Source organism: Thamnophis sirtalis, unplaced genomic scaffold, assembly GCF_051295495.1.
Source record: "Thamnophis sirtalis isolate CommonGarterSnake01/CBP01778 unplaced genomic scaffold, rThaSir2_p1.2 scaffold_4, whole genome shotgun sequence".
Taxonomy (NCBI): domain Eukaryota; kingdom Metazoa; phylum Chordata; class Lepidosauria; order Squamata; family Natricidae; genus Thamnophis; species Thamnophis sirtalis.
This window is the reverse complement of record NW_028261384.1, coordinates 105,670,843-105,697,713: the sequence shown is the minus strand read 5'-3', so window position 1 is coordinate 105,697,713 and position 26,871 is coordinate 105,670,843. Positions and strand designations below refer to the sequence as shown.

Sequence of the window (26,871 nt, the reverse complement as noted above, 5' to 3'; positions counted from 1 at the left end):
GGGTTTGCTTTTCAGAGGGTCACAAAAACTAATCATATCATCTTGGGACACTGCAACCATCATAAATATGACTTAAGTGTCTGAATTTTGATCACGGAACCATGGGGATGCTGCAATGGCTGTAAGTTTAAAAAATGGTCATTTTTTGGTCATACACAAAGAAAAGGGTTCCTAATTTTCTCCCACATCCCAATGTTGGATATATCCCACAGGGGGACCAAAACATGAAGCAATGCAGAGGTGGGTTGCCAATTTTTTTACTACTGGTTCGGGTGCACAGAAGCATCTGGGCGGGTGGGCAGAGCCTCCCACCACCATTACTACCGGTTCGGCCAATCCGTGCCGAACCGGCAGCAATCCACCTCTGAAGCAATGTCTGAACCTAGTCAAGACTAGGATTACAAAAGGTGGCAATGCTATTTTAGTTTTAGTTTCAGGGAAGCCAAATAATCAAAATATTATTCAATATGCTAGAATGGTGAAGGGCAGACCCTTTAAAAGAAAAATAACTGTCAGAGAAGAGCAAAGATGTTTTTGCAATTGTGAAGCTTTTTAATTGTGAGGATAGATTTGCATGGCTTTCTCCATGTTATATTAACCTTTAGCATTCAGAGGCATTAGGCCAGGGGATCTGGAACATTGAGTTCAGACTCCCTGGGGATGGCAAGCAATTCTTTTCTTAAACCTATTCAAACTTGCACACACAAAAAAAATCAGGTGCCCTGCTAAGCCTCATTCTGGGCTTTGCTCTTCGTTTAGCTTTGAATGAGCTCACAGCAGGTATCTCTTATACCACAAAATTTGAGACGTATGTATTAACACTAAATGTAAACAGCTGTAAATTTAAATTAATTTAAACTATGTATGTATGTTTAATAAACTACTAGATGAATGTATATCAAAATTGAGTGGAAAATGTATTTCTTGCCCAACATTAGAACAATTAATTTTATTTAGGAGAGACATCACATCAATTCATTTATCTTTTTAGGGTGATCTCCTAGAAAGTTACAGAATCTCTGTGTTAGGCAATGCTATAGGCTTCCTTAAAGACAGAGAGAGTCAAGGAGTAGGATGAGATTATCCTTATTCCATGGCCTAGGAAGACCACCATTCCCTAACTTTAGTTCCCATGTGTCTGAATAGCCACCCACATTAACTTAAAGTACTCACCAGTAATAGGCATACCACCATCATACTTGGGTGGTTCCCATACCAAAATGGCCCAGTCCTCTCCCACAGAAGTGACACGGACAGCTTCAGGAGGATCGGGAACATCTGCCAAAGACAAGGAGCAAGAATGTTCTTCTTGTGTTTTCCCCAAAATACGACCTACCCTGAAAGTTACCCCTAGCTTAATTTTTTACATGTGCACCCAATATAAGTCCTAACACCACCACCCAAATAAGCCTGTTAAGATCCCATCCACTCCGGGGTGCACGGGGTGGGGCAAGGCACACAGGTAAAAATTAAGCTAAGATTGGGATGGGGGAATTGAGTTGACCTACTTACCAGGCCTTGAACATCCCCACACCTTCCCTGCCTTGTTGGGCCACTTCTACAGCCACTTTCCACCACTTGCGTGGTGATCCAGGGACCATTTTTTTGGCTGCAGAGGCCTTTCCTGAAGGCCCCTGACAGCGAAACGGAGGCTGGGATGACGCATGCAAGCGGTGACAAATGGACACAGAAGAAGTGGGCTGGCAGCATGCTCCTGCTGACCAGGGCTGTTGGTGCCGCTGCCCTGAGGTGAGTCAGTGGAAGACGTCCCTCAAAAATAAGTTATGGTGCCTTTTTTGGTGGCAAAAAAATAAAATAAAACTGGATCTTATTTTCAGGACAACACGGGGCAGTGAAGAAATGCCAGGCAGAAAGAAGGCACCCTACATTCGCATTGATCTACTAACTCACCCACAACTTTGATGTTGAGAAAGGCAACGTCTTCGCCCACCGGATTAGTCACCTTGATAGTATATGTGTCTTCATCAGAGCGCTCAGCACTCTCTATCACAAAACTGCTCAGCTCTTGTCTCTCTTCTATACGGACCCGGCCTTCTTTTTCTGCAAAAACCTGAAGCAGAAACAATTAAGGGGATCTAGGAATTTGCAAACTGGAAATAAAATGTATGAAGAAGCCAAGATTTCTGAGAACAATGGAATGTTCAGCATTTCAGAAATATGGGCTGTTGCTTTAAAAACCAAAACAAATCTCAATGCTTCTCACAATAGGCCAAGCAGTTTTCAATAGGGTAAGGTGACCAGACGTCCCAATTTCAGCGGGATAATCACGCTTTATAACAATTTGTCCCGTGTCCCGGCCCGTTTTCAAAAAGTCCTGATTTTCTGGCTTCATGTTGAAAGCCCAGTGGATTGCCCCTAACCGGGGCAAGACAAAAGACACCCTGTCTAATCCCTCTCTGTTTCTGTCTCAGTACTTTCATTGAAGATATTAAAACATTAAAGCAACAAAATGGACCCCCCCGCCCCTTTTACTCACTTTTATAAGAAAAAATGACCAAGTACCATAGAGCTCCAGGAAACACGTGGCTAGAGAGGGAAGCGACTGTTACTTCCTGGATTTTCCAGAAGGGAGGGGCACGGAGGTTGGAGGTCTGCTCCAAAATGGTGGCAAAGTTTCTTTGAAAAATATTTCCCTGACTAATTTCACCATTTCAATTTTTTCAGTTCTTTGTATTAACATCTACATCATTCTGGGTTTACTTGGAGTGCAAGCCTGCTGGTAAGTGAGCTGGTTTTTTTTCTTTTATTTTTTAAATGTATTTTAAAATAATATTTTATTTATTGTGCATAGGATTTTTTAAAATCCTATGTGGATTCTTTTTTTAAATTGTCTTAGACTATTTTAAAAAAGATTCTATCCAAAATAAATTGAAGTGAAACCATGTTTAAAAATTCTATGCACAATACTTTGAAATATATTGTGCATAGAAAGAATAGTTTGAAATGTTTTACTTCAATTTATTCTGTGTGAATTCTTTTTTTAAATTGTCTTAGGCTATTTAAAAAAAGATTCTATTCAAAATACAAAATACCAGCTGCAGTTATTCACTTAAGAACTGTGGCAAGAAAGGTGGTATAATGGGCTTAATGACCAAAGTTACAATGGCATTGAAAAAAGTGACTGATGACCATTTTTCAAACTTAGCGACATTTTCACACTTAGCGACCATTGCAGCATCCTCATGGTCACATGATCAAAATTTTGATGTTTGGCAACAGATTCGTATCTATGATGGTTTCAGTGTCCTGGGGTCATATAATCACCTTTTGACAAAGTCAAATGGGGAAACCGGATTCACTTATGTTACTAACTTATCAGCTGCAGTTATTCACTTAAGAACTGTGGCAAGAAAGGTGGTATAGTGACCAAAGTTACAATGGCATTGAAAAAAGTGACTGATGACCATTTTTCACACTTAGCGACCATTTTCACACTTAGCGACCATTGCAGCATCCTCATGGTCATGTGATCAAAATTTTGATGTTTGGCAACAGTTACAATTTATATTTGTAAATTGTAGTTATGTTGAATATTACAATACTATTTTTGCATTGTATGAAAATTTTTGTTGCTCCCTATAAAATTTTTAATCAAACCCCCTCCCCCCCGGGTCAAAGGTGTCCCTCTTTACCAATCTGAAAATCTGGTCACCTTACAATAGGGTGGACCTGGAGCCTTACAAAATTATTGGTGTAATACATTATCCTTGCTGAGCCTGGAAAAAGGATTGGGTGGTTTGGCATGTTATATGAATCAGCTCAGCAATTTAAAAATATGTACATTTAATTATTTTAAACAAAGTGTATTCTTTTTTCTCTTGGCCTCAGCTATTAACAAGCTGCAATGTTAAAAAAAATATTTAAAATAAACTTTAAACAGAACAGGACTGATATGATTAGATTTGGAATATATATACCAGGGACTATAAGAATTTTTTTTAAATGATTAAAAGCTTTAAAACCACTTCATGGAACAATCAGCTAAATACTAATTATTGGCATTAATTGAATCTGACTTAGGAAGTGATGATTCTCACAGAATCATCAGAATGTTGTCATTGGAAACATTATTTTACTGACAATTTAATTGTGCTTACAATATTTTAAGAAAATGAGGACTTTTATTGTTAAGCTTGATTTACCAGACAGGTTTTAAAAAATAAAAGAAATAAAATCTCCTAAATAATAGTAAGTAATGTCTCTTTAGTCCTTTTCAGTTTAATTAGGATTGTGAAAAGCACTAATGAAGTACTTTGTAACAAATGGAAGCATGAAGAAAACCCTTCCCTATGAATCATTACAGAAATTGGAATAGGAATCATTCAGATATTTCCCGAAAGAGTACTCCACTTGTCTGCTCACAATAGGACACCTTATGCCACCAGGCTTCAAATATGGGGTTTGGACAACCTAGAACTATGCCGCCTATAGTCTGACCTAAGCATAGCGCACAAAATTGTCTGCTACTACATCCTACCTGTCAATGACTACTTCAATTTCAACCGCAATAATACATGGGCAAACAACAGATACAAACTCAAGGTAAACCGCTCCAACTTGATTGGAGAAAATATGACTTCAGCAACAGAGTGGTCAATGCCTGGAATGTACTACCTGACTCTGTTGTTGCATCCTCAAACCCCCATAACTTTAACCTTAAACTGTCTAGCATGGACCTCACTCCTTTCCTAAGAGGTCTGTCAGGGGGCATGAATAAGCGCACCAACGTGCCTACCATCCCTGTCCTTTTGTCCCCATTTATTTGTACCCATTTCCTGTGTTCATGTCCATGTTTATACTTATACCTGTTATCTCATACATGTTTGACAAACTAAATAAAAAATCATTTATTTGCCTAAGGATGCATGCCGGGTTCCAAGGTCACTTCCAGCTGTCTCCAAACTGTGTCCATAGCAGTGGTGGGTTGCAGGTGGTACATCCCCATACAAGCGTACCAGAGCCTGCCCGGAGCACTGGATACCATTCCCGTATGGTGCTCCAGAGGGCTCACCCTCTCACCCAAGCTCCTTACCGGTCTTTTAAGTCTTCAGCACTTCCACACAGGCACGTATAGTGCCTGCGCGATGCTCCACTGAGCAGCTGGAGTGTCACGAAGGTTCTCAGAGGTGCTAAGATGCATGGGCGTGCATGCGTGTGTGTGTGCGGTACATGCATGCTGAGCACGTCCATGTGGACAATGCCGGGCCCGTTCCAACCATATTGGTTGGAACGGGATCCGGAACCCACCACTGGTGCAGAGACAGCCCGAAGAACCTTCCAAAGCAACCTCAGAAGCTTGTTCTAATCTTACAAAAGAGAGATATGGTTTCTGCTCTATAATTATGATCCCCCTCCATTTAAATGCTTTGCATGGCCTTATTAATTTAGATTTAATTTGCTACATAATTTTCTATTGGGAAATTATGACTTAAGACCTGGGATGGGCAAAGCAGGTCCCACCTTGAGCATTTAAAGTTACTAATTGTGATGCTATCATGGACCTGCTATTTCCATCAGTAGCCTCCCAGATTCCATAATCTGGAAGAAGTTAATTTCGAAAAAGGGGCAGTGTTGCAAATTAGTTACCATTCTTTGCTTTACCCAGCCTAAACGGAAGCTTTAATATGTTTTACTTGGAGCCAACAAATACTTACTTCATTACCCTTTATCCAAGTTGCTGTTGGTGCAGGTTCTCCAGTGATGTTCACGTCTAGCCGCAATTTGTTCCCAGCAACAACGACAATTGTGTTTTCATTTGTTTTCCCTGATCCACAGTCTAAATGGATCTTGGGGGGTTCTGGGAAAACCAGAAGGGACAGTGAAACAATTTCTCCTCCACGATAGAAATGCAATTACCTGGTATTTCGAGAAATGATACCAATAGCTACTAACAACTCTTGAGAGAGCAAACATGGAGTGGCTGGTTTGAGTTCCTTCCTTCCTTTCTTTTTTATTTGGAGCCTCTTTGTTGGGGGTTCAGTTCAGTTCAGTTCAGTTTATTGTATTTATATGCTGCCCTTTTCCCCCGAAGGGGGACTCAGGGCGGCTCACAACTCGAACCGGGGAAGGGGGATACAGACAAAAATTTAAAAAACAAGCATAACAATATATAATTTAAAACTCACAACAGTCATACCATTCGAGACGGGGGCAACAGCTCTTTAGCCCCAGGCCTGTCGGAACAGCCAGGTTTTGAGGGCTTTGTGGAAGGCCTGGAGGGTGGTGAGGGTTCGAATCTCCACGGGGAGTTCGTTCCAGAGGGTCGGAGCAGCCACAGAGAAGGCTCTCCTCCGGGTAGTCGCCAGTCGACACTGGCCAGCGGATGGAATTCGGAGGAGGCCTAATCTGTGGGATCTAATCGGTCTAGTGGAGGTAATTGGCAGCAGCTGCGTATCGTCCGCATACTGATGGTATTTTATCCCGTGCCGTCGAATGATCTCACCCAGCGGCTTCATGTAGATATTAAACAGGAGGGGGGACAGGACCGAACCCTGCGGCACCCCATAATTCAGGGGCCTAGGGGTCAATCTCTGCCCTCCGACAAACACCGACTGCAACCTGTCCAAGAGGTAAGAGGAGAACCACCGTAGGACAGTGCCTCCCACCCCCACCTCCCGCAGTCGTCGCAGAAGGATACCATGGTTGATGGTATCGAAGGCCACTGAGAGGTCAAGGAGCACTAGGACGGAGGCATGACCTCCATCCCTGGCTCTCCAGAGATCATCAATCAATGCGACCAAAGCGGTTTCCGTGCTGTAGCCAGGCCTAAATCCCGACTGGAAGGGATCTAGATAATCGGTTTCCTCCAAGGACCACCGGAGCTGAAAGGCTACCACTTTCTCAACAACCTTCCCCACAAAGGGGAGGTTGGAGACTGGACGATAGTTGTTTAGGACGGCTGGATCCAAAGATGGCTTCTTCAGAAGGGGTCTCACCACCGCCGTCTTTAAAGGGGTTGTCATTATAACCTTTCTCTTGACAATTAGTTGCCTACCTATGCTCTCATACAGAGATGACTTTTTAGGGAGAACTGCTTGTAACCCCGGATCTACCTCAGCTGGAGCATTGCTTAGTTTGTGTCAACAGCTCATAGCCAAACAAGAAAAAAGAAGAGCTATTCCTTAATGAAGATAATTATTTCCATTTCATGAATAGGAAATGTACTTATTATCTATTAGAAGAGTAGAAAAGAAATGCATTTAATCCAGCATCCTTGGGCCAATCAGATGCCTCTGGAAGGGCCACAAGGAAGACTTGAAGCTGATAGTTCCCTCCTATTTAGGAGAGGCTCAGTTGTCATGACAAATATGGGTAGACCTCAACTTACAGCAGTTTGTTTAGTGACCAGTCAAAGTTACAACGGCACTGAAAAATCTTACTTATGACCATTTTTCATCGTTACAATCTTTGCAGCACCCCCATGGTCTTCATGATAAAAATTCAGATTTTTAGCAACTGGTTCCCATTTATGATGGTTGCAGGATCCTGGGATCATGTGATTACCTTTTGCAATTTTCCCTTCTGACAAGCAAATTCAATAGGTAACATGTGATTTGCTTAACAACCATGTCAAAAAGGTCATTAAATCAGTCACTATTATGATTAGAAATCAAGGACTATCTGTAATTGTTTGCTATGTGATGAAATATTTTATTCTGACTACCCTGAAGCTTCCACCATTCATGGGATCATGTTCTCCCTTGGTTTCTTTTATTTTCTAAATTAAAACTCCCCAGGCGCTGTAACCTATCCAAATATGGGGGATGCCTCAATCTCTGAATATTTGCTTCCAGCAATTCAGGTGAGATTCTTGGGCTCAGCAAAAACTTTAGGCTGGATTCCCTCTCATGCAGCCACTGAATACCATTGGGTTAAAAGATTCCACCCACCTTGCTTGGGGACATATTCAATCTTGATCTCTAGAAAGGGAAAGAGGAAAAAGAGGAAAAAAAACCAACAGTGAAACCTCTGGGCAATGCTTTGAAGTTATAAATCTATATTGTAACTTTTTGTGCCACTATACAATTAACGCATGGTTTCATCCCCCCAAATAGTGTCCCCTGTGAAATAAGAGCACCATAAATTTCCTTACAAACTGTCAATCATATCCAAAAGATTATATTCATGAGTAAGTCAGAGAATAGGCAATGTGGCTTCTGTAGTTAGCATAAAAGTTTTGCAACTGAAGCATTCATTTAAACACATGGATACACACAAAGTACCCAGGTTGATAGTCCATCGGACCCGAATCAATAGAACCCTGAACCCCTTTTTTAAGCTCCTAAAGTCTACCCCCCCCCCAAAAAAATCACAACAATAGGCATAACTTTCCTTTTTATAAATTGAAAAATGAAGCAGGTACTATAATCTAAAAGTCAAAAGGGAAAAAAATCCTCGAAAAATTAACTCCATACATTTGAGTGACTTCACAATTTAACTGTTAGTGGTCTTTGCTACAACAATAGCAACAAAAATAATTGTTTCCCTTTTATGCAAAAATGCGGTCTCCTCCTAGTTTAGACTAATGAGTTTTGGTGCATTTCTTACAGACTTGGAATAAAATTTGCTTCAGGATTTTAGCGACAGTTCATTTCTCCTTGCAATATTCACGCACTTTGTCATTAGTTGCTTTGGGAAAATCCCTGTTAACAAGATTGGGAGGGAGGGGTTCTGTTTTTTTAGCCCCTCATAAATTTGTGGCACAGGTCATTGTTTTGGCTCATAGCAATTCCAATTTAGTTTGGCAAACTGAGCACCTGGACTATATAACTGTGATGATCATGAGTATCTCAAGGAATTTGCACTTAGTGGAGGATCTTAAGCCTCCTACCCAAGTCCCTCCCTACACTGACCCAAGAAGTTGAGTTTAGCAGAAAGTGAAAGAGCGTATCCATCAGGGACGAAGGTGTAATCTCCCTCATCTTCAGGTCTCACATCATCAATGACCAGCTTGTGGACCCTGCAAAAAAAAATGAAATTATGAAGAAAGGGTCAGAATGGATGGATCATCACCAGCTAATTTGCAGGGTTGGGGTTCTAATTAAGATCACTTCTCACAGATGGCCCAATACCTTGATTTTTCTTCACAGTTAAAACAGATCATTTAAAGTCTATTTCTCATCCAAATGAACAAGCTGGCTGTTTAGAGGTGAAACAGCATACATTGCATCAAATTGCTGTTTTTCATGCAGTATTTAAACTCTAGGCTCCAAAGCAAAGCAAACAACACCAGTATAACCGTCAGTTCATTGAGTGTAATGCATTTAGCACTTAAACGTATAAGAAACTGGTGGATCAGCGTGTATCAATGTGTATGCACATGATTGCATTAAAAAAAAAAATCAGGAACCATTCCTTTAAAATAAATATTGGTTTTGCCTGTATTACCTTGTTTATTCTTCCCTTCCTTCAGAAATTAGATCACCCATATAAATTGAATGAATGAATGAATGAATGTAGTATATTGAATAGAGAGATGATACTCTGCCCGAGCCTTTACAGTGAGATTTATATCCAAGCAAAAATATAAAGCTGAATTTCATATGCTTGAGGCAAATGTTTAATCTGTAATATCAGAACAGATTCAGTTGAACTAAAAAAAAAATGGCAGGCACAAATGGAGTCATAATGAATGGCAAAAATAAGAACTTCACCTACATTCTGGATTGTAGGTGGGTTTATTGTGGCAAGATACGGAAACATCTTCTCTCTGGTTATATCTGCCCATCCCACCATGCCAGGCAGGGGGAGTATGTTACATAGCCCATCAATTAAAGAATTTGGACTGGTGGGGCCCAGGAAGATACCACTGTCTGCTGTCTCCCCCACTCTGTGGAATATCTCCCCTCCCCAGTAGTGAGGTGGACCTCCAGTCTCCTGGCCTTTCTGAAATGTTTGAAGACCTGGCTGTGCCAAACTTTCTTGGGGCATGCAGAAAGCATGCCAGCTTGAAGTTGATTAGCACCCTTGAAGGCCTTCTGCCAGCTTTTTAACTTTAATAATTTTATACTTGTTTTAACTGCCACCAATTGTATTATAATGCTTATCTGGTTGTTATGTTTTAAATATGCACCCCCCCAGAGCCCCCTGGTAAGATGAGATGGGCTATCTCCAAATTTGATAAATGCATAAATAAAAGACTAATATTGCATTATTCGAAAGATAAAATGTATGGTCCCAGTTATTGAAAGGATTGAAAATCTGATTGCACTTGGCATCCATGAGCAGAATACCTATAGACTTTGTATGGACAAATAAAATGAATTACAGAACTCATTTCCACTTAATATGGTAGGGTATAAAAGAATGCTAGTTGTATAAGTGTATTAAAATAAATTTATTAATTAAAATTTACTTTAGATAAGGATATATAAAACTGTAACTACACACACTTGATCTTAGCCAATAGGCCGAGAAGTGATACTGTAACTGTTAATTGTTATAACAATATATGGTACTTTGGACATTTCCTCATTTTATTTTCTTGAGAATACATCTATTTGCATCATAATTTTCTTTTTCTGTTACTAATTAATTTTTTGATAAAACCCACTCTGCCTATTTTCTAGTTTTCTCCAAATGCTCACCTGCCCTTGTGAGTCATTGTGATACGTTTACTGGGCCGGATCTCAACTCCATTCTTGTACCATTTGCCAGTAACTTTTTCATCAGACACTTCACACTTGAAGACGGCTTGTTCGGTGGCTTTGACCGTCAGATCAGCAATACCTTGAATTACCTCGAGCGGTTTGTCTGGATGATAAGATTTGAACACATAAATTTCACTGGCAAAAACTTCCAAATTCCCTACATAGCCTTTCCACTGATGGACCCATTGGCCCACACGGACCTTCAACTGCAAGATATGCTTCTGATTGGCCCCCGTTGGTTACAATCTGGAAGCGGCCAGCATCTTCTTTGTTAGCCTCATTGATGATGAGCATGTGCTTTTTGCCATCCTTTCTGATGCGGTACTTGAAGGTGTCTTCACGAGTCAGTTCCACACCGTCCTTCGACCTGGAGATGAAGAGAGGGAAAAGGGGAAAAGATGGAGAAAGGACATGACTGGAAAGACATGGCAATGTGTATGATGCAAGTAAAACAAGAGGGGAGGGTCTTGCCAGCATCATAATGGGCAGAAAATGTAGCTTTTCCCAAATATTAGCCATATTTTCAAGCAATTTGATTACATTTCCTAAGATTGTTCTTTTTATAATTCTATATATCCAGGCAACATTTCCTTTTTCAACTATGTATTACCTATAAATTTATCATTATTATTCTGCTAATCTAAAACTCTTGCTTCCTAAATTTTAAATCATAAAATTGTATAACATTTGAAAAGAACTGGCATTTTAATTTTTTATCACATTATTATTCTGTTATTGTTTTTTGCTGAGTTAAAGAAAGAAAGATGAAAACAAATCAACATGAAACATATGTTGGTAAATTTAAGAGATAATTCTGTGGTCAACATCAGAGATTGGGATTATTTAGAAGACAGTTGATTGGCTAGAAGAGGAAAAAAAAGAAGAGAAAAATTGGAAAAGTTGAACTGGAAACTTACCACATTACCTGGGCTCCTTCCTCAGATACCTCTACTTCCAGCACTACCTTGTCTCCCACATATACTTGTTGGTCATCCAGACCACTCACGACCAGGACAGGTGGTTCTAGGTACATAAAGATGGAATGTATAATAGGGATATTGCTCACACATGGATACGCCTTTCAACTTTATTTTGCAAATCATCACCATCTTTGTTATTTTCTCCAATTGTATTATATTTGCATGCATCCTCCATCCCCACCTTTTACAAAGACCTCTGTGAAACTCTTCTCATCTCCAGCCACACATTCGTAGGCTGCATCATCCGCCAGCGTTGTCTTGGTGATTGTCATGATACGTTTCTTACCCACATTCTCAAAGATGTATCTATGCGCAAGAAGAAGAAGAAAAAAACCATTCACCTGCACCGAGAGAACCTTAATATGTTTTCCTTGTCACCCAATATATTTTCTCATTTCCTATCCACTAGAACAATAAATCAGCATCCTGGCTTTACCACCTTATTGCTCAGACTTACTTGCCACTGGGCTTGATCACTTGCCCATTTTTCATCCATTTGATAGTTAAGTCAGGGTCACTCAACTCCACCCACATCTTGATCTTGTGGCCTTTGTCAACTTGATAGGCTGGGTCCAGTTTCTTAATAAATGCTACAGAAGAGATTGAGAATAGACACCCTTTTGCACTCTTGGTTAAGAGAAGGCTAATAAGACAATATCATTTATATGTGATGCTAAAATGCTAAAACATGCCACATAATTATTGACATTGAACAGAAGCGATATTTCAGTCTCCACCAGTCTAGTCCCTTCTGATACCTGCACTTTTCTTGATCTCCACCTTGGCTTTCTTGAGCCTTTTCAACATGCCACGTAGATCAGTGATGCCATACTCAAAGGCAATTCGCTCATACTCGCTTTTCTTGGTCACACCCTTAAGCAGTTCCCAAATCTCTGGTGGAATCCCCAAATCATCATCGTCATCCTTCTTTTTCTTCTTTTTCTTCTCTTCTTCTTGAACTTGCACTTCTCTACAAAGAGGGGTAGAGGAAGATGAAGCTTTTGAACCTGTCCTCTAGAATCCCAACCTTTGTGGCTTGGCAGCCTGGCTTGGGGGGGGGGGGATGGAAAGGTGAGAGGGGAACTGGGCTGTACAAGTTGAGCTGCAATTCCATGCATGTACGTGCCTGTCTGCCCCTCATGTGAGTCAAGCTGTGCACACATGCACCGGCCCACAGCCCATTTGCGAATACGCCATGGCCTAGTAGTAGGCCACAGCCTAGGGGTTGGGGACTAGAGCAGCCAATTCTTGTCCTATATTGCATTATACAAAACTCCCAAATTTCTCCAAAAGAAAGCTTGTCCTAAATTTGACCATCGAGGAGCTGAAAAGAAATTACATAAAAGCCCTCTCCCCTCATCTATCTTTGTTATCATATCTTCAGGAAATCTAAGACCTTCCATTTTAAAGGAAAATTACTTGACAAAAAATGCAGGTGAAGGCAATATGCTATATACCTAAATAGGCATTTTTCTGCCTAATGCTGGCTGGGAAATTCTACACCTTAAAATTACCAAACTTCAGAAATATTGCCCTAGACTGATTGCCACTGCTGGTTATCTATTTTCAGGCAAAGAGAAGATTGCTGTTATGCTCCCTTCATTGCTAATATCTTTATTTACTGTACCTTTTCTTAAGCAAGCCAGTGAAATCCAGCTCTCCAGCAACATCGTTTTTGGCATCTCCACTGCAAGAAAAAGAACAGCGAACTTCTCATCCCAAAGTACCATTTAACTTTTTGCTTTCTTTCATCTTCTGATTTTTGCAATATTTTGTCTGAAGAAAGTTCTGAAGATGGCTAAGCATGCACATTCCTTTGTCTCATTGTGGTTTGATTTTGGAATTGTTTTCATGATCCTTACCAGCCACCATCACCCCCATATTTGTCAAGTTCAGCAGCAGAACTATAGACACAGGACTATGGAAGCTGTAGTCCAACAGAACTAGAATGATTAAATGGAGGTGGGCTTTTCCAAGTAAGGGATTCATCTGTGCTGAAACCATGGATACTTACGAACGTTTGAATGTTTCTAAAATATTGCCAGTTTCTTCTGTTCTTGGTGCTGGAGGAGAAGATAACAATGCTTTAATTTTTTTTATATTTATGCTTTTATGCTATTGTAATCTGCAGAGTCTCTCTAGATAGTGAGATAGGCAGCACATAAATTTAATTAATAAATAAATAAAAATAAACAAAGATTTAAAGGATTAAGGGAATTCATGAAGATAAGTATGAGAAAACAAGCAATTAGGAAGGAAATTAGGAAGGAAAAAATTGTCCTCTAAAGCAAAAACATATTTTTGCTCAGAATAACTATGCTTACTAATGTTAGCTAAGGATTAATAACCAAACAAACACATGTTATCCACAGATATAAGTAAAGGAATGATAAAATATCCTGAAGACTAAAATTCTAGACAGGGATATCAGCCACAGAAAAAATTGCCATTATTAATATTAATCTGGCAAATTAATCTTGACCAGTATGAAAACCTATTTGCTGGGATATAGATTCCAAAGTGTGACATTAGATGTGAAGACATTTAGGCTGAATTTGTACAACATGGGTCTTGGCTAAACTTCATTTAGGTAGTCTGAGATTCAGTAAAATCTATGGAGATTCTCAGTTGTCCATGTCATGGTTGTCCCAAAAGTGCTTTTTTTCAAATCTCCATAGACATTTAGCTATACGCTTTGGGATGAACAGCCTTCAAAAGGTGCAGGGGTGACCCTTAGAATCTCTATAGATATTCACCGAGCCACAGACTACCCAACTGAACTTTAGCCAAGATCATGTTGTACAAACTCAACCTAAATGTTTTCACATCAGAAAGAGGACTAATGAGCACTTGAATCCTCCCATTCTCCACCATTCAGTCAGAACGGAATAAGCTTCTTGGATGAGAATGAAGTGTCTTCTAGCAAAGCTAGAAAATCCAGTTGCCTTTTGAAAGAAAATATCTGTGGATCAGTGAGGTTTGGGAAACCCACTTACTGACTTAAAGAGTTGTATGAACAATGTCATTTATCTCAGTGAGCAAAGAATGTTATGCAAACATTGTAGGTTTTTTAAAAAAAAAATTAGGTCTGGAGATTAGCAAACAGTGTAAACATGGTGGTACCTTCTATATCAATATTGAAGACACAGCTGTCAAAAAAGTCCTTGGCTGACACCTCAATGCGATAGTCACCTCGGTCTCCAATTACTACTTTCTCAATTTTCAGCTCATAGGAGTAAATCTTTGAAAATAAACAAAACATAAGCACAAAGTTTATTAGGTAGCTATTTTTATTGCCACTATATGACTGGCACATAATAGTTCTGAACTAGAAACAAGCATCGCTATATTTTCTATATTCCATTGGTGTTAATGGGAGTTATGGAGATTTTATAGGATGTGAAAAATGTAGTTCAAAGAGAAAGAAAATAGCAGCAAAAAATGAAGTACTAGAATTAAGATACCTAATTTGCAATTCTCCAACCAAAGTCCCAGAGGTAGCTTTATTTATTTGTTTTACAATTCAGGGTTTGATTAGTAAAAAAAAAAAGGATGTTCAGTAGGTAGTAAAATAGTTTAGGGGGCAAAATTTGCAACAGACACAAAAGGATTAATCACACCTACATTATCGATATCTTACCCCAATTTTTTTTCCCTTCACTGTGCTAGTTCCTGTTAGTTTGACAAATATTTGAGATTAGATGTTTACCAAGACTGGTCTATTTTTGCTCTCAGTGTCTTTAAACAGTTAAATCTCAAAATAGTTAAATCAGCTTAAAATGTCTTGTTCAGTTTGAAATTAAGGATATTTTCAGATATGTTTAGATTTCTACTTCACCCATTTTAGAAGTCTCAAGCTCAAGATATTCCCAAGCACTTAAGAAGCTGTTTCTGAAGAGCTGATTACTCTTTAATTCAATAAATCTAATTCAATAAATTCAGATAAATCTGTTGTGTGAATACCTTCATAAGGTCAACAAGTGTAATCCAGAAAATTTCTCCAACAGTCACCCAGCAGTATTGTATATGGCAAGTTTCTCCAACCTGATGCTCCCTCCCTCCTCCTAGCTTGTTCTTAAAAGCAGCAGAGTAGCATTTTTCTACTCTGGGAATGCTGTGATGACATTCATAAATGTTATGACCAGTTACAGCTGGTTTCAACAGCTTTGTAACACTGAAATGTCACTAAGCAAATTGTTGTAAGACGTGAACTTAATGTATACAAAACATCAAACTGAAAATTTAGAGAGTGATGAGTTTGGGGAAAGGACACATATTTATGAGCCAAATCAGACTTAGCCTGGGAATTGTGCTTTGGCAGAATTCTTAACTGCTATTGAAAAACATATTTCACAGTATCCTTTTGAAATAAGTCATGGTAGTTAGAGTAAAGTACTTTTAACAGTGCAATATATTTTGAGAGAACAGACATCAGTATCTCTTATAGCCTCCTTTTCTACAGGGGCTCACATTTTTATCCTTGTCAAAGTCCTCTTTGAACTGGAACCGTAGTCCGCTCTTAATGCCCAACTCCAGCCATTTCCCCTTGAACCACTTGATGGAAGGTTTGCAAGGGAGTTGAGCCCCATCCAACTGTACACGGATAGACACATCACTGCCTATAGAAAGGAGATATCAAAGTCAGAATACCTGTTTCCCTATCTAAATAGGCACTTTGTTGTCCTAACAATGGAACTCAGGGGAATTAAACTTCTAGGGAAAGGTGGACTGTCTCTGAAACCCCAAGGAAATGAAATTACCGGTATTCTAAATGTGCTGGACTACAAATCTCAGAATTTTTAGACTTCACAGCTATTAGCTGTGGTGGCTGGGGATGGTGAGGTTCCAGGTCAACCTTGCTGAAGGTCGTTAGCTTCAGGGAGATGTTCTAGTTCAGTGATGGCAAACCTTTTAGGCACCGAGTGCCCAAAGTGCATGTGCGTGCCTTGCGCATGTGCCTATGCCCTGCCCAAACTGCAAGATGTGGGCCATGCACACGCACAAACCACGCATGTGTGCAGAACTCACGCATGCACAGCAGAGACCCAAAGATCAGCTGGTCGGCGGAAGGCACACATGCATGCGCAGCAGAGACCCGAAACAGAGCTGGGGTGATGGCACGCATGTTCACAGGTATGTTCACCACCACTGCTCAAGTTTTTCTTGTTTTTCTAACCTAGAAAAACCAACAGTTGCTTTACACTAATTGAAAGAGAGCCATGTCTCCTCTAAGAGAGGATTCTTAGAAGTGTCCTGATTATTGCTGATATGCAAAATGACCATATAACATTGATCCATAGCTTAAGGCATATGATAGAAGTCTATCTGTAGTTATGCAGCTAGTTGCTTTAATCTGGCAAGATTTCTGTCTGCCGGTGAAGAACAACAAAGGAAACTATTCATATTTAACACCATATGTTGTTCTTAGTTCCTGGACCCTCTCAAGGCAAGGCACACCTAACCCTAAAGCTTTACTGTACTAAATTAGCAAGAATTAGAAAGAAGTTTCTAGGTTCTCTTCTTCTTTAAAAGCAAGCAACTTTTGGCTCTGTAACATCCTATCAGTAATAGTCAGAGGGAGGGAGGGAGGCAGGGAGAGAAGGAGAAAGAGAGAGAGAGAGAGCGCGAAAGGATGAATGAAAAAAAATTAAAAGACCATTCAACCAGGTCTAATAAGAGACAGCTACCTTTTCCTCCTATCCTTTGAAATGCCCTTAGCGGCTTCTTTTGAAACTGTTTGATCTCAACTGAATGCTGGAACTGTAAATTTTCAAACTAATGTCTGACTTAACTGCTTTGGTTTTCCCTCTTCTTCATCCTTACTTTTTAGTAAAGACACTATTTAGTGTCTTAAATTGCAAATGTCTTTTTTATTTATCTGTATCAATGTTTAGATAAGAAAGAAAGAAAGAAAGAAAGGAAGGAAGGAAGGAAGGAAGGAAGGAAGAGGGAGGAAAGAAAAAAGAGAAAGAAAAAAAGAAAGAAAGAGGGAGGGAGGAAAGAAAGAAAGAAAGAAAGAAAGAAAGAAAGAAAGAAAGAAAGAGGGAGAGAGAGAGGAAGGAAGGAAGGAAAGGTCTCCAAGTAAAGTATGATGCACAACAAAATGATAAGATGTTTTTTTAAAGTTCATGTAAATTTCGCTAGAATTGGATATGCATGGATCTTCTGCCTTTCTACTTTGCCATTTACCACAATGTATTAGCACATTTTCTGGCTTCTGGATGAAGACTCCTTCTGACTGTTTAGAGGGATCCCCTTTGTCTTCCACTAGAGAGGAAAAGAGTAGAGTAATTAATGAAGGACAAAAAGTGTTAGAGTGATTAGAAGTTCTAGGATATAGCAAAGCAGGAGAAAGTATTATCATTGCATTTAAGTTCTACAAAGGAAGAACAGATTATCAAGAGCATGATTTAAGAGAGCCCTCAGTATTTCATGTTCTGCTTACAGATAATATGATTTTCTCTCTAAAAGATTTTACTTCAAAATTAGGGGTGGATGAGGGAGCCAAGTTTATTATAGGTAATAAACTTTTAAGATTTAACAAATCTTACCTATAGGTATTATAGGTAAGATTTGATAAAAAATAGAGGTAACAGCAGAATGTTAAGCATCAGTTATTCTTTGACTTCCGTATAGTTTTAATTATGGAATCCTTCTGGACCAACTCAAGGTATAGAAAGTAGGAGGCATGATATTGTGGTTTGCCTTTCTCCAAGTCCTGGTGGTAGCAAAGAAGACATTGAAGTGTCAGACCCTATTTTACAAGGTTCATCAAGACTTCAGTCTCCCCCCACTTATATTTGACATCTATATGGACCTGCTGGATGAAGTCATCCATAAACATCAACTATATGTCTCTGCCATGAATCAGCAAATGATGCCATTGAGGTTCCCCAGTGTGGGGGCTTGTGGAGGCCTGAATGGACAAGAACTGACACTGGTCAACTCTGTCAAAAGCAAATAGCTGTGGGTTCTGAAACCTCTGAATTGATATATTTTTATCTTTATTTCTAAATGTAGTAGCACTTGCAGTAATTCATCCCCTAGTGTAATGGCATGTAGGATAGAATGAATAAAGAGACACTGCCAAGGGGATAAGAAACAGCATAGTCCATAGCTACTTTAGATAGTAGGTAGGACAAGAAACTTGGAACAGACCTTCATTAATTTGCTAAGGGTGTGTAAGAGATGAGGGGAATTTGTACTGTTAGACCTACTGGATTGATATCAACCTTGCAAAGTAGACTAGGTAGGAATCACAACCGGATGAGTTAATTTACTACATTGACAGCCTTGCATGTCTAAAAATACAATTCTCCCCACATTTATCCAGAAACTAAGAAGCCTTCTAAGCCTCTTATTCCATCCTTTCTATAGATATTGGCAATGCTGTCTCTCCCTTGGCAGTGTCTCTTGAAGATTACTTGAAGATTTCCATTATGCCTGTGTACTTAGTTATCTTCCAGTTGAATTACTATAATAGATTCTATATAGTGCTCAACTTAAATAGCATCTAGAAACTGCAACTTGTCCAGAATACATTTTTTTTAAACTTGTGTGGGCATTTTTGAAACTTCACAATGTGCCCATATAACACTCCTTCTATGTGAGGTGCACTGTCTTCTTATGAGCTTCGGGGTGCAATTCGCAGTGTTTGTTATTACCCATAAAGTCCTGCGTGGCTCAAAACTAGATTACAGTACTTGTAAGACTGCCTAATGTCCAATGATTTCTGCTTGGACTGAGTGACCAAGAAATGACAGGTTTGGGCATGGTCCAGTTCTCTCTATTAAGCAGAGTCATCATGTTTTCTCTGTTCCAGCACCTGCCCTGAGGAACAGCATTCATCCAGGTGTCCTTTTGGCTGTTTGCAAAACATTAGAGAATTGGTTGCTCCATAGGATATTTGAACGAGGATGCTAACTGATTTCTTTTGCTATTTTTCTGGAAGGAAATATTCTTACCTTCTGGAACCTGCTCTGCTGGAGCTTCAGCTAGAAAAAATAAAAGAGAGGGGAAATATTAGGTGTGGTCTCATAATCACAGTTTGAGACCTTTTCAACCAGTTTTTGACAAGCAAAATCAATTGGGAAAATCCTGATTTGCTTAACAACCATGCGATTCACTTAATGACCACAGTGATTTGCTTAATGGCTGCAATAAAAAGTGTTGTAAAATTGAGTTCAGTCACAATGTGATTTCCTGCAAGAATGAGAACGGCCTTGCTTAGTAACTGAATTGTGGTTTTAGGTTGAGGACTGGCTGTATAAATTCTTGTTGCAACACAGCTTTTCTCAGGCCTGTAAATATATTTGGATATTTAAATTTTACCCACATTCTTAATGCATATAGGATAGCCTTACAAAAAAAAATGACGAAAAAACAGCTGGGCCTTATGTTTGAATGAAATAAAATTCCTATAACAAAGAAATGTTTGGCGAGGACTAGGACTTAAGTGCAACTTTTCTTGACTAAGTTTGAACGTAACAACTAAATGATTTCTGCTAAGTGAATAATGTTTGGATGTAGGAGTTTATATCCTTATCCCCATCCTTTGTTCCTCCACCATGGCAGCAAAAAGATTCAGTTAAAAAAGTACTGTCTAGTCAGTTGAAAGTTTCAGTTTCTCAAACCATGCCACAGCACTTATTGTATCTGTCAGAGTATGTTCATAGACTGGAATACACATGGCAACGTGTCAGTCAGCGGGGACTGTTTGAATAGACATGTTAACAGGTCAGCCAATGGGGATTGTTTGGAAACTGAAACATAATATTTGTTTGTATGGGGCCATAAGAGACAATCTGAAGTCTGGGTGTGGCTTACACTTGGTTTGGCCTCTTTAACTTCCCAGCTTCTGTACAATGTAGGCCTCTGTATCTCTCTACTCTGTAATGACTTGCTTCTATAAATATTGTATCTGTGTTCCTGATATTGTATGCTGAATTCTGCTATTTAGTATTGTATGTAAAAAAGTTTCTTATATATAATTGAATCCTGCTGAAGTTCATTTGTTTGTGTGCTTGCTGGATGTGCTGCTGCAACGAAAACTCTTGACAATATCATCTCCAGAAGAAACAATGCATGGTTCAATGCAATACTTCAGTGTTCTGCTGTACTATGATTAGACTGAAACTGAAGCAAAAGCTTTCAAGGGATGTGGTGGTGGTGTTTTTTTCTGCCAGAATCTAGAATCCATAAAACCAGCCTAAACATTTTGCTAAGAAGATGACAAGGAATTGAAACTTGTGGCAGCTTAGCTCACCTTGAAAATCTGAGGTTCAAAACTGTTTTCTATGACTGGATGTTTTAAACATGCATACTGTATGTAGACTGTGATTTTTGGCTTTTATATTTTATTAAGCAGAGATGTCCTTTTCAATTAGGTACCAATGCCATACTGAATCCCACAAAGGAAAGATATCAAAGTAAAGGAGTCATTTTTCCCCCCTGGACCAATAAAGATATTATCTTACTTGTTTGTCATTCCTTTAATTAAAATGGTCTGTCAGGGATCAGCAGACTATGAGTTGGGAGCCAGTTTTTCTAGGTCAACATGCCAGCATGTGCAACACTAATGCAGAGGTCAGCAAGCAGCAGGTCTCTGCTTAAATTTTAGATTATGAGATACGGAAAATCTTTCCCCTGTTTCTTTATTTCTGAGAATCCAGGACCAAATAAGATCCAAAGTTTGTTTGTTTGTTTGTCTGTCTGTTTGTTTGTTTGTTTAATTCCATACTTCTCAATGCTCATCTTCCTCATACAGGGGCTCTGGGTGGTGTATAATTTAAATAATTTAATAAATCAAATTAATCATTAAAACATTAAAATTAAATATCTCTACATATAAACGCAAAAACACTCATGCAGGAATCAAGAAATCTCCAGAACCGTAAAACCTACAAACTTGAAATTTGGCACGTATGTTTCTCTTGGCTTCTAGGTGCTCGATAACAAAGGATTTTTAGAAATGACCACTAGAGCATTAGTATTTCGTATATTATTATTAATACTGCTAAGGAGTTCTACTCCCCCTCTCAACCTGAAAACGTGGATGTGGGCATGGCCAACGCTTGACTCATCCAGCTTGCTGGCTGAGAGTGTAGAGAGGAGCCTGAGGGAGAAAAGGTGATAGGATAGGTGGGGTTTCTGTGGGGCAAGGCTGAGGGAGTGAAGGGGAAGGGATAGGTGGGGTTTCTGTGGGGCAAGGCTGAGGGAGTGAAGGGGATAGGATAGGGGAGGCTTCTGTGGGACAAGGGCTGGGGGAAAGAAAGGGATAGGAGAGGGGAGTATTTGGTGGGGCAAGGCTGAGGTGAGAGAAGGGGATAGGATAAGGGAGGCTTCTGTGGGGTAAGCCTGAGGGAGAGGAGAGGTCGATGGTAGCTACTCATTAATTTAAGTGTCGATTTATCAAGCCTGATCACATAGTTTCGTTGCAAAGCAGGGGTATTCAGCTAGTGTGTGTGTGTGTGTGTGTGCGCACATGCAAGTGTGTGTGTGCGTGTGTGTGCATTAGATTTGCTGAATCTGAAGATTTTCTAAATATATATCTCTCTCTCTCTCACACACACACACACACACACACACAGACATACACATATACACACACACAGCTTTCCTGAGCCTTTTCACTGAATTGACATAGAGTAGTATATCTATTATTTCTAGGGAATCTAATGCATGGTTCAATCAAAGTAGACACATTATGCCTGTATTTTTCTGCTATAACTGACATGCAAGAAGCCATAAAGAGAAAATTATTCAAAGCAGCCTAATTAGTCCTAAACATCTTCCGGTTATGGTCCAGTTGTCTACTAAATTTCATGGCATCCAGATAAGCTGTCCTCTCATCTTCCTCCACCCACCCAGACTCATAATTTGACATGGTTTCTTATCAGAAAATGTTTTCTTCAGTAGAAAAAGACAGAATAACTGTATAATGTATTTTGGTTGATAGTGGTAGCAGTATCCTTTGATTCTGGCATCCATTCTGACTCTGCCTTGGATGGATTATTTTTAATTCTTTCTTTTCAACAGGGACATAATCCTACCATCAAGGTATTCTTGGGGAGAACAACTGCCCTAAGCACCATTTGTAGAGGGGCATCAAAGGCTAATACAATATTTGCAAATTGATTAAATTAATTTTATTCAGTTAGCAAATAATCTCAACGTCTTTGACTTTGGGGCTCCTCCACAAATAGAGGTTTATTGGGATACTGACTTCAAAGGGTGATGGGAAAACATTCTCAGATGAATATTCTGCCCTTGGCCTTTCAAGAGTCTTGAAAAGGCTTTGCATACCATTTTATTTCCATTCCCTTGATGAGGCTATTCATAATCACCAGGGAACGGAAAGGCAAACAGTATGTTCTCTACAGCCCTTCATTCTTCCAATCTAAAAAAAAAATGAGCGATTGACTTTCTGTTATGCATGATCAAGTCAATATATGACTCATATTCTTACTTTTGGGCTCTTCTTTCTTCACATCTTTTGGCTCTGCTTTCTTCACTTCTTTCTTCTTTGCTGCTGTAGAGGAATGAAAAGACAGCAGATCAGGAAAAGTGGGCACAGCAAGGCAACCCATGTCCTCCAATCACATGCAACTATGGCAAGCGACTAGTTGGCCTTCAGAGGCTATTCTGTTCCTGTGATCATGCCCAAAATTTGGGACCAAGTACCCATTTTGGATGGCACTTTTTTCCCTCCCCTCCCCTTGACAGTTTAACAAGTTGATCAGTAAAATATCTGAAGTGCTGTAAGCAAAGGGGAGATGAGACATGACTTGGCAAGAAGAAACAGAATTTTCTCTAGCCTCTTTGTAAGCCGCATGAATCAGCTTTAAAATCCAGATTTCTTATGTCTTATACTAGGGGTGTCAAACTCAAGGCTCAGGGGCAGGATGCTTAGACCTGGCCCATGGGGCCATCCTGGAAACAGTGAAGGACCAGCTCGCAGGGCCTTGCCAGTGAAAATGGAGCTCCATTTTTTCACTGGGAGAGCACTCAAGCCACCACAGACACCCCCAACATGAATGATGTTAAACTGAACATGCCCCCCTGGCCACGCCCCCCCCAAGGTCAAACACAACTGTGATGCAAACCCTCAATGAAATCGAGTTTGACATCCCTGTCTTATCCAGATCTTGTACGTAGCTACAAGTTATGAGCAGCTGTATGTGGCCTGGTAAAGTGGAACATTGCAGCATGATGGTCATTGTTCTGGATTTCTACTGAACTCTACACTCTTCATTTTTATTGTTTATGATTGTATTAATTATCATTTTATGGCCACTGCATGCACTCAGTCTTGGATAAGCTATATATAGGAATTATCCTTTCTTCTTTTTTAATAATTCTGCAAATCTAATGCAAAGAGTTGCTCTAAACATACTAATGCATGATTCTCCTCTGTAGGTGATGCATTTTGGCTATATAAATAACAATACTATCTGAAGACTAAAAATGACATGAATTTTATTATCAGAGGATGTTCATTAAAACATTATTTTGAGAAGGAAGATAAAGGAATAATATTCTAGGAAGAAATCTCGCTCATTAAGAGAAAGTTTGGAGAGAATAAGGTAAGGTAAACCTGTGGAAAATCTGCCATCCTGTTTTTTCAATAAACCTGAAATCACACATTTGCATTGTGAATTCAAGACGAGCTCTTCATCATTTATCTTGATGGAGTTATTTGTACAAACTGTCTTTTAAAAATTTTAAATGAAGGATAAAGTACAGCCTCCCAACTCTGTTGTCTTTAAATTAACATTTTAAACATAAACTATTCAATGCAGCAGCAGTAATATTATTAACCATAATAATTAACTAAGAATGAAAACTATCGTAAACCTGTTCATTCGCTTAGTTAAAATAATGAATATTATTCTTTAGTTTATTTTTGTGGATATATTATTCACAAAATAATGATAGGTATTTCTCTGGAAGCTTGGGGAGAGGGATTATTTAGAGATCTCTCTGCATTTTATGCCAATAGCAACCATGTGAAGAGAAAAAGCTTGGCCCAAAATCACTTAGTGTGACTTTCAAGGGCTGAGAGATGTAATGTTGGATCTTTCTGTTCCTATTCCAGCACCATAATCCTTATGTGAGTATTAATATTTAATCAAACTATGCTTTTCTTGGGGCCCAATAATTTATCAGAATGCTACTCTGGATCATATGGTCCTTTGGGGAAAATTGTATTTATCTGAGTATTTTAAAGGATGGACAAGCATAATGGAAGGCAATATTATTAGCTATCTCCATTGATAATGATGAAAATTTTAATGCAATACCAAGTGTAAGATAACCAAATGGAGAAAAATGGGATTAGAACAACCACAACAAAATAGCTATCACCCTGTGCATCCAAGCATACTCCATCTATGTGATAATCAGCCTTTTGATTGCTAATCTAATCTTGAATTGGACAACACAAAGACCTATTCCCACTGCTGATCCTTCCATCCATCTTTGAGCCAATAGAAAAGTATATTTTGCTTTATTGTTATTTATTAGATTTTTGTATCCTGCCTTTATATCATTATGACATTAGCTGTTCCCACTGTTGATTCCTATCCTGCCTCTAATGTTTTAACTGCATTAACTGTGACTGCAGTAATCTCGGTTCTTTCTACTGAAAGGAGGGGAATTTTTTATGTTATTTGAGGGTGTCCTTGGATAGTGTTTGTATAGGACTGAAATAATTACTTAAATACTACTGTGGCTAAGGAGAATTTAAGAGTTTTTCACTCTTGGCCTGGGGACAAGATGAAGGCTTTGTTATGGAAATGTGGTTAAAAAAACATTATTGAGGCTTGTTTGTGCCATGGTTACCTGTAAATGTATAAAGGCTCAAAGACAAATATGAATTTAGAAAGGCAGGAACTTTAGAACAGTGCAAACATTTTAGCTGCCAATAATAGTACAACACACAGAGTAAAGCATGTTTAGATGAATTCAACAATTAAATTTAATAGCATGCCTCAGTACAGTTGCCTTTTATTCTTTTATCTCAGCTGGCGTTTGATTAATCCCTCCTAAGGGAAATATGCTTTTCTTTCTTTCACACATAAGAATTGCTTTTGGCTAGATTATTTCTTTATTTCTGATTCTTTGATGTCTAAAATTAAAGCATATAACATTATAATTTCAAATCATGCTTCTCTGAAGCTTATTGTGTTATCTGGAGAAAATTGCAAATACTCTTTAAGTGGTTTCTTTGCTGCAAAGATCTCTAAAGCAAATGGAACAAAAAATGGCAGATATTTTTCTAAAAAGAGACTTTCACTCATTGTTGTCTTTGGCATAGGACAGTACCATGGGAACCCATGGGGCGGAGTCAAAAAACCTCAAGCTAGTAGTTGTGATTATGCAAACAAACCACAGCTTGTTTTTTTACACACATCAAGTAATGTATTTAAAAACAGACCACGGTTTTAACTGTACTGTTAAACCTATCACCTTGTCTTTTTTTGACCTTGAGTATTGCTAAAATATTTATTCAAATCATTTACTTGTTTATTTTATTTGTTTGTTTATTATTTATTTATAAAATTTATTGTCTGCCCATCTTACCATAGGGTAATTCTGGACAGCTGACACACATATAAACTAAAACATAAAAAGTTTAAATCAAACATTAAAACCAAGGACACATGGGGAGTGTGGAGGCGGAAGGGGGTGCAGGGGGGTCTCTTTTTACCCGATCAATCACTTTTATTGTGCTGCTCCCCTTCTGAGGTCCCAAGCTGACTGGTAAAATCATGTCTTTAGGCCCTTACAAAAAGATAGGGCATTTGGGGCCAACCTCAAATGGGAAACAAGAGAGCAGGGGAAACAGCAGAGGCCTTCCATCTGGACCTTGCCAAGCAGAATAATTAGACTGAGAGGACCCCCATCATGCCTCCTCTGCCAGCACAAGTGGTACGGGCCAATCCCAGTGGACTGAATATCATGCTATTTAAATTGATTAAACCAGTGGTTCCCAACTTGTGGTCTGCAGACCCCTGGGCAATTGCAATGTCATCACAAGGGATCTGTGAAGGCTTGAAGAAATGTTATGATTTAAATCTTAAGTCTTGGTGGTCCAAAACCAAAAGGATATTCAATAGGAGATCGTGGTGAAGAAAAGACTGAGAACCAATGGGTTAAATTTATATTTTTAAAGAACAAAATAAATTATTTTTATTGCGGGTTTTTTCATCCCAGCTATC

At 39.1% G+C, this 26,871-nt stretch overlaps 1 protein-coding gene across 2 annotated transcripts in view; it reads right to left on the bottom strand.

Annotated features, from left to right (window-relative positions):
- Positions 1 to 26,871, bottom strand: part of MYBPC2 (myosin binding protein C2) — a 69,809-nt gene that overhangs the window by 21,284 nt on the left and 21,654 nt on the right. For both annotated transcript variants that reach the window (XM_087713681.1, XM_014065075.2), the window contains exons 2-19: positions 23,118 to 23,180; positions 19,615 to 19,644; positions 17,840 to 17,917; positions 16,121 to 16,269; positions 14,774 to 14,891; positions 13,665 to 13,713; positions 13,278 to 13,337; positions 12,409 to 12,620; positions 12,108 to 12,240; positions 11,832 to 11,956; positions 11,588 to 11,693; positions 10,871 to 11,037; positions 10,608 to 10,773; positions 8,874 to 8,980; positions 7,911 to 7,940; positions 5,676 to 5,818; positions 1,912 to 2,071; positions 1,174 to 1,278 (exon numbers count right to left, since the gene is read on the bottom strand). In XM_087713681.1, the coding sequence (XP_087569807.1) occupies positions 1,174 to 1,278; positions 1,912 to 2,071; positions 5,676 to 5,818; positions 7,911 to 7,940; positions 8,874 to 8,980; positions 10,608 to 10,773; positions 10,871 to 11,037; positions 11,588 to 11,693; positions 11,832 to 11,956; positions 12,108 to 12,240; positions 12,409 to 12,620; positions 13,278 to 13,337; positions 13,665 to 13,713; positions 14,774 to 14,891; positions 16,121 to 16,269; positions 17,840 to 17,917; positions 19,615 to 19,644; positions 23,118 to 23,180 (2,001 nt within the window). The remainder of the gene's footprint in view (positions 1 to 1,173; positions 1,279 to 1,911; positions 2,072 to 5,675; positions 5,819 to 7,910; positions 7,941 to 8,873; positions 8,981 to 10,607; positions 10,774 to 10,870; positions 11,038 to 11,587; positions 11,694 to 11,831; positions 11,957 to 12,107; positions 12,241 to 12,408; positions 12,621 to 13,277; positions 13,338 to 13,664; positions 13,714 to 14,773; positions 14,892 to 16,120; positions 16,270 to 17,839; positions 17,918 to 19,614; positions 19,645 to 23,117; positions 23,181 to 26,871) is intronic.